The sequence below is a fragment of the Salvelinus fontinalis genome, chromosome 2, assembly GCF_029448725.1.
Source record: "Salvelinus fontinalis isolate EN_2023a chromosome 2, ASM2944872v1, whole genome shotgun sequence".
In the NCBI taxonomy this organism is placed as follows: Eukaryota; Metazoa; Chordata; class Actinopteri; order Salmoniformes; family Salmonidae; genus Salvelinus; species Salvelinus fontinalis.
The window spans coordinates 35489267-35504605 of NC_074666.1; the positions used below are offsets into that span (position 1 = coordinate 35489267).

Consider the following 15339-nt stretch of genomic DNA (forward strand, 5'->3'; position numbering starts at 1 on the left):
TACTATCAAAGTTAACCCAGACATGTAAAGTTTAGGGGGAGTAAAGGTATTGGATGCCAGATATCAATTTCAACTAACTGTCTCTAGTCATACCTTGACTGTTTTTGCATGAGAGAAGAAGCTTTGGCTGAAACCAAAAACCTTTGGATTGACAGTCTGTTGACAGTAATCCAAAAAGGAGAGCACTAAGCGTCATGAGTCATGTCCAGCTGCGTTGCAGAGAGCTAATCAAGCGCCTTGCTTTATGTCTCGTCTACTCTCGTGCGTCAATGGGGCTGTTGTTTGGCTGTGTTGACGCAACTTGATGCAAAAATGTTGACCAATTCCCAGCATCACAAATGACTGCGCTTCATCATTCGAGGACGATCATTGATTTACTCATGTTGTTTTCACAAACCAGCAATTTCAAAATACTGCTGAAAAGAACAAAACAGCGCGTGTTCTAAATCCAGCAGAGAGCACAACGTGTACAAGAACAGGGGCCTGTTGCACAAAAGTAGAATTAAGACATCCGGGATAAATGACTCAGCTGAGCTCAATGAAGCCAAAACATGTGCGTCCAGGCTTAATTGGTTGCACAAAGACCAAGCCAGGATGAGCAGACACGGATTCATTAAGCCAGGTGAAACCAATCCTGGATAGGTGCGCGCTCACGGCTCACTCAAATAGACCCCGCCACAAATCACAGATTAACTGATTTACCATGGCAACTAGAGCCGCGTACTTTTCCCCGTCGGAAGCACAAATCCTCATGGAGGCATACGAGGAGGTAAAAGATATAATTAAGAAGAAAGGCAACACCGCCACAGTGATAAAGCAAAGAGAAAAAGCGTGGCAAAGTATTGCAGACCGCCTGAATGCGTAAGTAGTGCACAATTACACAGTCACCGCTCCGCTGAAACATCACAATTACAATTCAAATATTTAATTCACATCTCCAAAAATGCAGTTGTACTGTAATTATGAAACGGTTAAATTTTTAATTGAAATGCACTGCAGATATGAGTGAAATTGTGTAAAGTAACTCCATTACACTGTATAAAGCTATGATAAATTTTTTGATATTTTTACTGAAAACAAGACAAAAATACCAAGTATTTTTTTGCAGTGTGACTCCATTAAATGTGTGTGTGTGTGTGTGTGTGTAGATTAAACATGAACGGGCCAAAGCGGACATGGCAGCAGGTCAAAATCAAATACAAGAACATTCTGCAGAATGGTATGGTCCCTGACTAATATTTAACAAAGCACAAGCATATATTGTACCCAGAAGGTGCCTGCTCACACATTGTCTGTACTGTTTTAGCAGTGAAAAAGTATACCCACAGACAAGGCACGGGTGGTGGGTCACCAAAGGCTGACCTTACCCCAGCAGAGGACATGGCCTTGGAGCTAAATAAAGGCAGGCCCGTCTTAGAGGGGATCCCTGGGGGGAAAGAGACGAGCATAGGTTCCTCCCAAGATGCCACCCGCTTCATTCAAGGTATGTCCTTCCATCTCTACATGGGATACAACCACATTCATATTGAATCAATTTGGACTGTCTGACTTTGGTTTACCTATTGCCTTGCAGTGTCTGGCAGCACTGTGTTCCTGTTAGAGCCACCAGCACAAGCACCAGACGATGCTGATCCAGTGAGTACTCCATCAAAGGCATACTGTAGGCCTGGCATGTCTTGTCTACTAGCTTCAATATGAATCCGATTAAATGTGATAGGGTGAAGGCCCCAGTGCAGCAGCAACAGCACATGATGGAGACGATGATGAAGAGGAGACATCTCTCTGGATTCCAGAAGGCATGAGGTATCATGTTAAGACTGTGAAAGTACTATTTACTCTACAATGGTGAGGAGTCCTCATCAAAATCAAAAAATCTAATTTCTTTTACAGGACCCAGATGCTATACAGTGGGAAAACCAGCCTGGCAACATAGTGCGTATTAATAAAAGGACACCACATCCTGCCAAATTCCAGCTGCGCTAATTGTATTGTGTTCACAGAGCTCACAAGCTATCAGAAAGTTGTATGGCAACCACCTCCGGCGCCAAATAGAACTGGCAGACATAGACATTCAGTACAAGAAGAAAAAGATGGAAAATCTTGCACTGGAGTCCGAAATAAAAAAGAGGACAATTAGGAAACTGGACCTTGAAATAAAAAAACTTGAGAGGGAGGTGAGATGCCTTCAATGTACACTGTATGCTAACTGTAACACAAATGTATTAATCATTATTTTTCTTTCCTCCCCCAGCTCCAAGAAGATGAGACAGCTCAAAATAAAAATTAGGTATATTCTCGTAAAGTCAAGTGAGCCATGACATAGAGCTCTTATTGTGAGCACACAGGACGGTGGCATCTTTCTAAGGTTTTTTTTATTTTCCCAGCAATCAGTACAACAAAGTCATCGTTATAAGGCATCGCCCTCTTTTGCCCACCCCCCCAGCACCAGGTGTGGCCACTAGCCTATATGAAGGCCCAAAATTGTGTGTTCCTTTCTGCTCTGACAATGGCATGCCCATTCGTGCGAGATGTGGTGGATGAAGAAGCACTTGTGCTGAGGAGAGCCTTCAGGCGAGAAAGGGTCTTCAGGGACCGGTTGGACCCACTGGCCTTCCCTGATGACCATCTATATGAAAGATACAGGTTTTCTGCAGATGGCATCAGGTATCTATGTAGACTACTGGGTCCCAGGATTAAGCACCGCACTGCACGGAGCCATGCACTGAGTGTGGAGCAAATGGTTTGTGTGGCCTTGCGCTTTTTTGCTAGTGGAGCCTTCCTGTACTCAGTGGGGGATGCAGAACAGCTGAACAAGGCCACAATTTGCCGCACAATAAGGAGTGTGTGTCTGGCTATCAAAGCATTAGCAGATGTCTTCATCTCCTTCCCTGGCCACAGAAGACTCTGTGACATCAAAGAGGAGTTCTATAGGATTGCAGGTAAGAGGATCTACAAATTACAGGACAACTGTTAACACATAGTAGGATACTCATTACTTTGTGTGACAGGTTTCCCCAATGTCATTGGTGCAGTGGACTGCACACACATAAGGTTAAAAGCCCCCTCAGGTGCCCATGAGGCCGATTTTGTGAATAGGAAATCCTTTCACAGCATTAATGTTCAGGTGAACATAACTTTTTGATATTGTCCATTGACGAACACTCTGCATTGCCAGTGATGTGCATTGATTGGTGTAATATTCCTCATCTTATGATTTCAGATGGTCTGCAATGCTGACTGTGTGATCAGCAATGTTGTGGCAAAATGGCCTGGCTCAGTCCATGACTCCAGAATCTTTCGGGCCTCTGAAATCTATCAGTGCCTATCACAAGGTAAGCCACACAACCCCTATTTATAACCATCATGGCTGTGTCAAGAATATCACTGTGTTTATGAGGTAGTAATGATGAGATTTTGTGTTGACAGGTGAATTCTCTGGTGTGTTGCTGGGAGACAGGGGGTATGGCTGCCAGCCTTTTCTCCTGACACCTTTCACAGACCCCCAGGAAGCACAGCAGGCCTACAACCATGCCCATGCCAGGACCAGGGCCAGAGTTGAAATGACCTTTGGCCTCCTGAAGGCACGCTTTCACTGCCTTCACAAATTAAGGGTCAGCCCTGTTAGGGCATGTGATATTACTGTGGCTTGTGCTGTCCTCCACAATGTGGCCTGCCTGAGGAAGGAGAGGGCCCCCAGAGTGCCACCAGCCATGGACTGGGACAATCCGGCAATCTTCCCTGATGACGACAGTGGTCGGCTGCTGAGGGACCAATATGTGTTGAATTATTTTAGTTAGTATGTGTGCTTTCAATTTTGGTTAAATATGTCCTGCGGTGGCAGAGGAATTTGTTTTTTTTTGGGTTCGTTTTTTTACGAATTTGGCCTCTTATGATGTTTGTGCGGTATACTGTGTGTAATGCAAGGCTGCAGGGAGGCTACTGCATCCATTCATTTGTCTGTTCAGTTGATGTGTATGGATTTGTCCTGCATTTATTTTAGTGTGCAGACATGCAGGGTGTGTTATATACAGACCTTTGAATGTGTATGTATCATTTTGTATAATATGCTTGGATTCTGTGCTTTCCATCTTGTAGAGTCACTGTGACTTCAGTTTCGAAAGGAGCTGATGGTTTACCTGCTTTGTTTTGTCCTTATTCAATAAAGGAACATAATGTTACACATTGTGTTTTTATATTCATATGGAATGTGTATTTGTTTATATGACAGAGTACTAGGGCCACACTGAAGAAAAAGGATAAAGTCATAAATTTATGAGGCTGGTTCTTTCTGCAGAAAAGCTACATATTGTTTTTACAGTTTTGATACTTATGACAATGTGATACTTAATATTCTGGCACATCAGCATGTCTTTGTTTATGAAACCATACTGAAGTACAATTTCACGAAATGCCCCACATCTGTCATTTTAACAACTGTCCTCCTTTAAAACAACTGGTTACAATATTATTACTTGTGTTTTTTTCCCCTCTGTGGCCCTAATATTCTATCATTTTATATATAGCCTTATAGTCTATGGGAAACTGTAAATTATCTAATGATAGCAACATCATATAAATTATTTTTTATCCAAAATCATTGAAATTAATGATCACAAACGTTTAAATAATGACAGTGGGTCTAGTTATATGTGATAACAATGTATAGTGAGCAGTGAAATAACTATTGGTTTCCATTTGTGGTGACTGCTGACTGACATTAGGGATGAGATTAAATAGATCCTGGAATTTAGCCTGGTCTGGAGCAGGCTAGCTCCACAGAATAAATCTCCATGGTAATTTATACCATAACATATCCTCCTGCCCCCTATCCATCTTTAGTGCAACCGGATTACGGATCAATTGAGCCAGGATCACCAAGATATCCTGGCTTAATCCCTTATCCTAGTTTTGTGCAACAGGCCCCAGGTCTCGATTGCGCAATAACTTCCTTCAAAACAACAGGCTGTGTGCATGAGGCCCCGTGCGCCGTTAAGGTTTTATACTGGTTGTACAGGTATGCACAGCAGTGTTCTAGAATATTGGACCGTTTGATTTCATACTTTTCAGTGCAGCTCAAGCAATTCCTCCAACTGTCAACGTATTCAAACTAATAGATGACTCATACCGGAGATGCATTGGTTGGGAATTGTGGGGACCTGCGCGTCCTCCACGGATGTTGGTCTAAAGCGTAAATCATAGTCCACAGAAGCTAGGACGCGATAGTCCGGCGCCCCTTTATGATATAGCTTACATTGCTCTGAGACCACCATCCGCAGGGGATGGACAGCCCGAATAATCACCTCCACACAATTCCCAACCAAAGCGTCTCCGGTACACGTTCTCAATTCATTTGAATGTGTTGACAGTTGGAGGAATTGCTTGAGCTGCGCTGAGAATTGGAATAGTATGAAAGCCAATATTCTAGAATACTGCCGTGTGTACACCTACACGTTTTTGGACTATGATAAATAATTTAGGCTTTATTACGCTTCGAACGCAAGACTATGGTTTAAGTCGAGTAACAACATAGGTCTAAAGTTAAATGTGAAATGTTTTTGGCAAGCAGTTCTAACAACACTCCCTCTCCACGCAGTAGGCTACGCACTGGTTTCAAGTATCAACAGTACCAAAAAGCCATATGATGGCAGGTAAGAGTAAATGTGAGCGGATGTTTCATAATTAGCCTAGTAACTACCCCAGGAGATCAAGACTAATTAAAGCTCTAAAAAATAAAGTAATCATATAACTTAACTGGAAAAGGCATCTAACGAATCTCTATGTGGATTGAGCAAAGAAAATGAATGGCAGCCTTACCCAGACCAAACTGAGAAGACACCCAGGTTGAGGAGATGGTCATGTCTTGGAGAAGACATGACCTAAATTACCACTTTAAAGTCATACTGACAAGGGGGTCAAAACACCAGTCTCAACGTCAATAGTGAAGAGGTGACTCCGGGATGCTGGCCTTCTAGGCGGGTACTATTTAATGAAGCTGCCAGTTGATGGCTTGCGAGGCGTCTGTCTAGTTTGAGAAACACTCTAATGTAACACTCTGTAACACTCTAACACTCTTGTCCTCTTGCTCAGTGGCCTCCCACTCTTTCTATTCTGGCTAGAGCCAGTTTGCGCTATTCTGTGAAGGGAGTAGTACACAGCGTTGTACGAGATCGTCAGTTCCTTGTCAATTTCTCGCATGGAATAGCCTTCATTCCTCAGAACAATAATAGACTGACGAGATTCAGAAGAAAGTTATTTGTTTCTGGCCATTTTGAGCCTGTAATCGAACCCACAAATGCTGATGCTCCAGATACTCAACTAGTCTAAATAAGGCCAGTTGTATTACTTCTTTAAACAGTGTTCAGCTGTACTAACATAATTGCAAAAGGGTTTTCTAATGATCAATTAGCCTTTGAAATGATAAACTTGGATTAGCTAACAACGTGCCATTGGAACACAGGAGTGATGGTTGCTGATAATGTAGATATTCCATTTTTTTTTTAATCTGCCATTTCCATCTACAATAGTCATTTACAACATTAACAATGTCTACACTGTATTTCTGATCAATGTGATGTTATTTTAATGGGGAAAAAAGTGTGTTTCTTTCAAAAACAAGACAATTTCTAAGTGACCCCAAGCTTTTGAACAGTAGTGTACATTTGTGACAAGTATTGCATTACAATGAAATACTTATGGCATGCTATTGTGTGCATGCTATTGTTATAGGTCTACATCCATTATCTCAAGCCAAGAAAGATAAAACAAATAATAATAATGTATGGCATGTTTGAGTAAACCTTGATAGAGTGCCAATGTAACAAGAATATGTCCTTCTTGCACTCAATCTATAACCTAACATTCTGTCAGGAGTTGGTCCCCTTCTAAAATAGCAGATTTATAGACTTCCTCCAGTGATTTTGGAACTTTTCCTGTTGAAAAGCTACATCCTAAATAGGGTTCTAGGGGGTAACTAGCCCCCCCTAATAACAATGTCTAATTGCTGTCACAAAAAAGCAACGTTTGGGGGAATAAATGGTATGTGGATGAAGGTCATGCTTTGGCAAATAAAATATAAAGGTAAATAAATGGCTACAGTTGACACTTAGTTATTTCATTAAATTTTGTTTTTGAAAAGGGACATTTAAAAAAAAAAGTGCCATTTACCCTGCTAGAAGATTATGGCATAGGGTTTCACACAAGTGTGTTAAAATACATTTAATCCGTTTTATTTTGAAATTCTTTAGTAAGTAATACTTAAAAGCTAAGTCTAATTGTCTTATTTTAATTATTAAAATATGGGAGGGGTGGGGAAATGGTGTTGCACATGTCACCATTAATATCCTCACTATGAGGAGATTTGATGTAAAGTCCCTCTTTTTAACTCACCTGCACATTTTCTTTGTTCTTTCATTGTTGTTCCTTTACCATACAATCCATTATGTACAATTGCACTAAATATTATTTGAATAATGCAAGATTTTAAAACCGTACAAATTTGCGCAACCGCAGCATTCAAACGAGGCTGCAATGAAAACTAATGGGACTGTAGTGACTGTGTTGGCATCAAAATGCGGGGTGTGGACTACGTTTCTATTCAAGCATTGATTGACGTGGTAATAGACAATAGTTTTGGAGAAATGTTTTTTAAAAACCTGACCCCTCTGACGCTGTATGTTAAATTGTGACGTGTCATGACGTAACTCATTCTGTGCCGTACAAACTCAGCAAAAAAAGAAACGTCCTCTCACTGTCAACTGCGTTTATTTTCAGCAAACTTAACGTGTAAATATTTGTATGAACATAACAAGATTCAACAACTGAGACATAAACTGAACAAGTTCCACAGACATGTGACTCACAGAAATTGAATAATGTGTAAGTCTGTATCTGGTGTGGCCACCAGCTGCATTAAGTACTGCAGTGCATCTCCTCCTCATGGTAGAACATTGACATTCCTGTCTTGCAGGAAATCACGCACAGAACGAGCAGTATGGCTGGTGGCATTGTCATGCTGTAGGGTCATGTCAGAATGAGCCTGCAGGAAGGGTACCACATGAGGGAGGAGGATGTCTTCCCTGTAACGCACAGCATTGAGATTTCCTGCAATGACAACAAGCTCAGTCCGATGATGCTGTGACACACCGCCCCAGACCATGATGGACCCTCCACCTCCAAACCGATCCCACTCCTGAGTACAGGCCTCGGCGTAACGCTCATTCCTTCGACGATAAACGCAAATCCAACCATCATCCCTGGTGAGACAAAACCGTGACTCATCAGTGAAGAGCACTTTTTTGCCAGTCCTGTCTGGTTCAGCGACGGTGGGTTTGTGCCCATAGGCACCATTGTTTCCAGTGATGTCTGGTGAGGACCTGCCTTACAACAGGTCTACAAACCCTCAGTCCAGCCTTTCTCAGCCTATTGTGGACAATCTGAACATTGGAGGGATTGTGCGTTCCTGGTGTAATCCGGGCAGTTGTTGTTGCCATCCTGTACCTGTCCCGCAGGTGTGATGTTCGGATGTACCGATCCTGTGCAGGTGTTGTTACACGTGGTCTGCCACTGCGAGGATGATCAGCTGTCCGTCCTGTCTTCCTGTAGCGCTGTCTTAGGTGTCTCACAGTACAGACATTGCAATTTATTGCCCTGGCCACATCTGCAGTCCTCATGCCTCCTTGCAGCATGCCTAAGGCACGTTCACACAGATGAGCAGGGACCATGGCATCTTTCTTTTGGTGTTTTTCAGAGTCAGTAGAAAGGCCTCTTTAGTGTCCTAAGTTTTCATAACTGTGACCTTAATTGCCTACCGTCTGTGAGCTGTTAGTGTCTTAATGACCATTCCACAGGTGCATGTTCATTAATAGTTTATGGTTCATTGAACAAGCATGGGAAACAGTGTTTAAACCCTTTACAATGAAGATCTGTGAAGTTATTTGGATTTTTACAAATTATATTTGAAAGACAGGGTCCTGAAAAAGAGACGTTTCTTTTTTTGCTGAGTTTATAAACTCTTTATAGTATTTTATTTACATTTTAGGTAATAAGTTGGACAAATCGGGTCAAAAAAGTTGTTTCCCCACACGACATATCCCTTTCACTATCACGCAAAAGACCCGGCAGAGCTCCATTGCCTTCTTCAATCATGCAAAGACAGGCAGCATGAAGGGTCTTATCATTGATTTTGCTGGAAAAATGTGCTTTAGTGGTATTCATATTACAGTTGACCTGGAAGTATTACGTTTTGGGGGCGCTAAAATAAAGGCCAAATGTACAGAACAGTGTGATGTACAAAAGTGCATCAGCTATCGTGATATATTCCAATGAAGTTAGATCTACAACTTTTTCTAAATATCTAAAGAAAATAGTTTTGTAAAATAGTTTTGTTGAAATATCTCCAGTTGTGATGACACAGAGGACATTTTTGTTGAGCAAGAGCAGTGGCAGCCAGGGAAAGTTTTGGGGAAATATTTTAGGGACATCTTGTGGTCTTAATGTGAATTACAAGGGGGGGGGCAGTTAACCCCATATGGGGTTAGTTACCCCCTAGTACCCTACAAATACAGTAAAGTAAACACACTAAAGCAGTTGTTCCCAACCTTTTTCGGTTACTGTACCACCAACTGAATTTTGCTCTGCCTGGTGTACCCCTGAAGTACCCCCTCATGTGCATTTTACCAGTAGGCCTATGGTTTTATGAGTCTTTTCAAGTACCCCTTGTGGATAGGCCAAGTACACGCAACGGTTCTAGTGTAACAGTGTTGCCCCAACTTGTGCTTGAATCAAGGACCCTTTGAACACATCGTCAACTGCCTCCCACGAAGCATCGTTACCTGTCGCTCCACAGTAGCTGCAGCCCGTGCAGAGCAAGGTAAACAACTACTTCAAGGTCTCAGAGCGAGTGACATCACCGATTGAAATGCTACTAGCGTACACCGCTAACTAGCTAGCCATTTCACACCGGTTACACTCACCCCCCTTTGACCTTCTCCTTTGCAGCAACCCCAGCAGCTAGGCAGAGCCCAACTAAGTGATCCGGGTCACGGCACCAATGTAACAGTTTTGCTTCCGTCCCTCTACTCGCGCCAACCTGGGCTTGAACCAGGAACCATCTGAACACAGACAACTGCCTCACACAAAGCATTGTTACCAATTGAAACTCAACTAGCGAGCATCACTAACTAGTTAGCCATTTCACACCTGTTACACTAGTACCCCTGGTTGGGAACCACCGCACTTGTAACGGATGTGAAATGGCTAGCTAGTTAGCGGGTATGCGCTAGTAGCATTTCAATCAGTTACGTCACTTGCTCTGAGACTTAAGTAGTGTTGCCCCTTGCTCTGCAAGGGCCGCGGCTTTTGTGGAGCGATGGGTAACGATGCTTCGTGGGTGTCAGTTGTTGATGTGTGCAGAAGGTCCCTGGTTCGCGCCCGTGTCGGGGCGAGGGGATGGTTTAAAGTTATACTGTTACATTGATGCTGTTGACCCAGATCACTGGTTGCTGCGGAAAAAGGAGGAGGTTGAAAGGGGGGTGAGTGTAACGGATGTGAAATGGCTAGCTAGTTAGCGGGTACGGGCCAGTAGCATTTCAATCAGTTACGTCACTTGCTCTGAGACTTAAGTAGTGTTGCCCCTTGCTCTGCAAGGGCCGTGGCCTTTGTGGAGCGATGGGTAACGATGCTTCGTGGGCGACCGTCGTTGATGTGTGCAGAGGGTCCCTGGTTCGCGCCCGTGTCGGGGCGAGGGGACGGTGTAAAGTTATACTGTTACACACTAAAGGGTAAAAAATGTTTTGAACAAAATTGTGTTTTTTTTAGACACAACTGCAAACTTCAAGGAGTAGGGCATTCAAGGAGTTGATCTTATGGGAATTTGTGATGTTATTGTGGAACAAAAGAAAAGCAACAGAGAATACACTTTGGTTGTGTTTATGAATGTCTTGTGTAACATTTGAATACGAACAGCACTTTCATTAGTTTGTTACTGTAGGCAATATTCTGCGCATGCTCACATGTGGAGTGCAAAGGAACTGCAATTATTTTTTGGAAAAAGTGATATTTTAAGAGTTATTTGGCAAAGGTAAGGGTTTTGGAAACTTCAGAATCTGCTATTTCTGATACTAAATAAAAATCAGAATACTAAATACTAACAACATATGTGTGTTAAATAAACGTATTTAGTATAAGTTAAGGACAGAGGTGGGAATGACTTTAAACATTTCTGCGATATTTCAGTTTAAAATTCATATCCAGTCAAAATGACTGCCTACGCACTTTTGGTGTTAATCTCAAGTAGATGCCAGGTGCATACAGAACAGAATATAATAAAATAGAACAGAATATAATAGAACAGAATAGAACGGTTAATTTTTGTTTTTCAAAACCATAAAACCCATATGATCTGATTTAATTCACAAGACAATAGTTTCATTGACACTAACCTGGTTTTATTCATACACCATGGCATCAATTATCCAGATCGTACCACTGTTATAAAAGCATGTTCAACCGTTAGCCTGCCAACAGGTTTTTTCCAAAACACTAGAACATTTGCATTCATCAAGGACTCCCTATGTTATTCACTTACTTGATTTTAGAGCAGCTCAAAATATGTTATTAAGGTAGCTATATCAATGTCAACCTTGTTTTATCCTGAGCAAAACCTGGCACTGGCACGCATCAGTAACCTGATGATAGACTGGCATTTTACAAAGACACGCTGATGATGGAGAATAGCCTAATGTCAAATGGGGACAAACTGTATTTGTCGTAATGTTATTCTACTAACTATTATTATGAACAGTACAAATAGTCCCCCTACCGTCTCCTTTCACCTGCAGCACAGGAAACAGACGTGTGTTTTATTCCATGGACCGTGTACCAGTACCAAAGATGGGAGATAAACGAAAATGATTTCTGAGGCCGTTTACCATTGAAAAAAAGATTAGTTCCGATCTACTTAACTGTGTATGTCTCCAATAGACACCAATGCAAAATAAACTGTGCATGGTCTACTTAGTTCACTGACTTTCATTAAACCAGAAAAAAACTGTGGGGCGTGTCCATAGAGAATGATAGAGGCCTCTAGTGCCCAAAAGGCCATTTAAGCATGGGCAGCGCCATTATGATCTTCCACCATTTTAATATAGTCAACTGGGTGGGACTTCCAACTTCATTGGCTGATTCCTCATGATGACACTCTTGGAGTCATGTCCAAACCGATCATCAAGAGGGATCAGCCAATTGTTAAGAAGAAAATTGACTACTTCAAAATTGAGATTACCTCAAAGGCGCTTGTGGTGTCACAGACGCTATAATGGCACAGATATAGGACGCACAGATATATAAATGAGTCCCATATCTATCTCTATTGCTGTCTCGCTTCCTCTTCAGTTTCTGAGTGTACTTCCGCTGAAGTGCAGACCTCGAGCCAATAGGAATGGTGTATAGTTGTACCACAAAACACCTTATCATTTGAATGGGCTCTGATCTAAGCCCCATCCAATAACTGATAGGCGATGAGTATATCCAGGTACTTCAAAGTCAGGTAAAACTGAGCGGCACCTGCTCAGGGTGCGTTCGAGAGCAACGAATCAGTGCAATCGTTTTCTTAACATTTGCAGTCTTGAGAGAACATTTTGCAATTTTATAACAAATTTCATGCAATTCTACTAATGGGGTGGAGAGCAGTCTTTGCCGTTTTAAAGCTAAGCAAATTCTACAGTTTTTGCCATGTAAATATGATATCTCGTTATTTGGCCATGATTATTACACTTTGTTTCCTTTTTTCTTCTCTGACACGTTCTCCACCATTAAAAATATTGACCTAGATAATCTTTTGATTGAAATACATGGGATAGTAATACTTTGAAATTGAACCATGTTATTTTGAAATACTCCAATTATCTTGATTATTAATAATACATAAAACCTAAAAAGCTGCATAAACTCAGAGATACACCCAATGTATGTGCATCTCCCAGTTGATGCCTACTCTTCATACCGGCAGCCTGAAATGTGCCCAGTGTCTTTAATGTGACGTCATCAGAAGTGGACGGTAGATGAAGACGTATGTAAGCGTGTTGATCTCGCCTGGAGCAGGTAAAAATCTGTAAAGTTTGGTAATAAACTGCCATGCAACATGTTATGAAGGACTTGATGAAGGATACTCCTCCCTTGAGGTGATATTGCGAAGTTGACTCAGGCTAGATAACGCGTTAGCTACATGCTTGTTCAATGGTAGCAAAGATGTCTTGACTGTAGCCTACTCTCAGTTCTGAATATTTTGTTCAAACAGTTAAGTTACTATAAATAAACATGCATGTGCCTAGCCCTTGTATGTTCAACAATCCTATAAGATCAACTGATGACTGGTAAATGTTTGTCTGAAGTGGAAACACATTTAGGTTAACGTTAGGTAGCTAGGTGATTTTAGTTCCAAACTAGTTAGCCAACTATGCGGGCCCTATAAATTCTGAGATGCGAACGGAATCGATACAATTAAACAATAAACGTATTACATTTAGGAAATCAACTATGTATTAAATTAATTAGCACACGTTTATCAAAAGACAAACAGAATGCATCAGTGATTCTTATTTAATAAAACTTTCTGAAGAGGCAACGACAATTCCCCGTCTGTATGTGCGGCGCCCAGCTACCACTTACGTGTAGCCGTTAGCGATGATGCTAATGAAAAATATTCTGGTAGATTCAATGTTAACTACAAAGTAGCCTATGCATACCTGCCTGAATGATTATTTGCATAAACCCCAAAACATAACTGAACACCTTCTTGCTAGATGCCCACTGGAATGATAGCGTACCAACACACAAAAATCGAAATTTCTAAATTTCCCCAGACCTCAAAAGTGGTCTCCTGATGTGGTATAAGCATTATTATTGCCCTCGAACGTCCAATAAAGTTGTTATTCGTATTAAATTAGAAGTGTGATTTCGATAGCAAAGACCTGAAATAAAACTGGGGAAATGGACACCTGGAAAACGGAATTTAGGGAAAAACAAAAAGGAATCAGGCAAGAAATAAAACAGATTTTATAGGGCCCTAATAGACTATGTAGCTAAGAGATGTAGCCTCCAATAAATTCACAGGCTGCATTTAATAATTTCACAGCCTTAAATAAACTTTCAGGTTTGACAAGTCTGAAGATGGATTCCCTATACGGCCAGGTAGCCATTGGAATATTGGGAGGAGTGGGCTGTGGACTTTGCCTTGGCTGGCACTTCCGGGCTCGGTTCAGCAACTCTTCCAAAGACAACGGGGCGGCGATGGGGAATGGCAGCAGGGGTGAAACGGCCACCAGCGTCATGGGAGAAGGAGGGGAGTTCAAAATGATCCTGGTGGTCCGAACCGACCTGAAGATGGGCAAGGGGAAAGTGGCCGCCCAGTGCTCACACGCCGCCGTGTCGGCCTATAAGCAGGTCCAACGCAGGAACCCTGAGCTTCTGAAGCAATGGGAGTACTGTGGCCAACCCAAGGTTGTGGTTAAAGCTCCAGATGAGGACAGTCTGATAGAACTGCTAACCCATGCCAAAGAGGTAGGGCTGCCTGTCAGTCTGATCCAAGATGCAGGGAGGACCCAGATAGCGCCAGGATCCCGTACTGTGCTGGGAGTAGGCCCTGGAGCAGCTGATCTTGTGGACAAAGTCACTGGACACTTGAAGCTCTATTAGACACAAAGTAGGACTTGAATTGAGTTGTCTGTATTAGTTGTATTTGAAGTAGGATAATCATGGTCCACTTTAAAATGTATTTTTTTTAATGGAGAAATTGTCATGTGGGAACTGTACATTTAATTTTCATTAAAAGGTCCAAACATGTCTTGTCCTCACATTTGCAGTAAGGGGCTGATTGACTAAGGAAATGTACGCCTTTCTTAAACACTTCTAAGTATTTGGTATTCAGGCTTACCTTATTCAGTCGTGTAACGTGCTCTGCAGGTGTTGCTGGCTACCTTGCACACTCTGAATACATTTCATTCAACTGCTGAAAACCCTCCCACTTGGTGGCCAAGAGATTTTCTAGTGTGGTTTTCAGTACATTTATCTTATCTATCGAGAGAACTGGTTCAGAACATTAGGGATCAATGAAAGGAAGCCATCTAAATATATGCATATTTGTCTCGGTTTCAGCACCAATTGGTAGATTTAAATATACTCTGATCTCTTAGATTTAGGATTAGGAAATAATGTATTAATCAAACTGGTTTGGAGAGCCTTTCCGCACAAAATATTGATAAATCAAAAACAGTGGTTTGATTCATCCCGAAAGTTGCCATAGTCAGTTCTTCAACCCATAGTAATGTTGGAAGATTAGTGTAC

General features: G+C 41.8%; 1 protein-coding gene and 1 long non-coding RNA gene across 3 annotated transcripts; both read left to right on the plus strand.

Moving 5' to 3' along the window:
* Positions 1-1324: 1324 nt before the first annotated feature.
* Positions 1325-3325, plus strand: LOC129817680 (uncharacterized). The gene is made up of 5 exons (XR_008753752.1): positions 1325-1483; positions 1574-1635; positions 1718-1803; positions 1891-2174; positions 2252-3325. It is a non-coding gene; the product is annotated as an uncharacterized LOC129817680 (long non-coding RNA).
* Positions 3326-12996: 9671 nt separating this feature from the next.
* Positions 12997-14838, plus strand: ptrh2 (peptidyl-tRNA hydrolase 2). 2 transcript variants are annotated; one of them, XM_055873172.1, is made up of 2 exons: positions 12997-13098; positions 14150-14838. In XM_055873172.1, exons 1-2 carry the CDS (start codon positions 13059-13061, stop codon positions 14689-14691), a joined length of 582 nt encoding a protein of 193 aa, XP_055729147.1. In that variant the 5' UTR covers positions 12997-13058; the 3' UTR covers positions 14692-14838. The 2 variants fall into 2 exon arrangements, with proteins under 2 accessions (XP_055729147.1, XP_055729137.1); XM_055873162.1 differs by having other exon boundaries at positions 13009-13098; positions 14132-14838.
* The last annotated feature ends 501 nt before the right edge of the window (positions 14839-15339 follow it).

What these genes read in the sequence shown, in the direction of transcription:
- ptrh2 (XM_055873162.1), top strand. Translation starts at nt 13,059, where the DNA reads ATGAAGACGTATGTAAGCGTGTTGATCTCGCCTGGAGCAG. An exon ending in GTTGATCTCGCCTGGAGCAG is followed by an intron (nt 13,099 to 14,131) that starts GTAAAAATCTGT and finishes ATAATTTCACAG; the next exon opens with CCTTAAATAAACTTTCAGGT.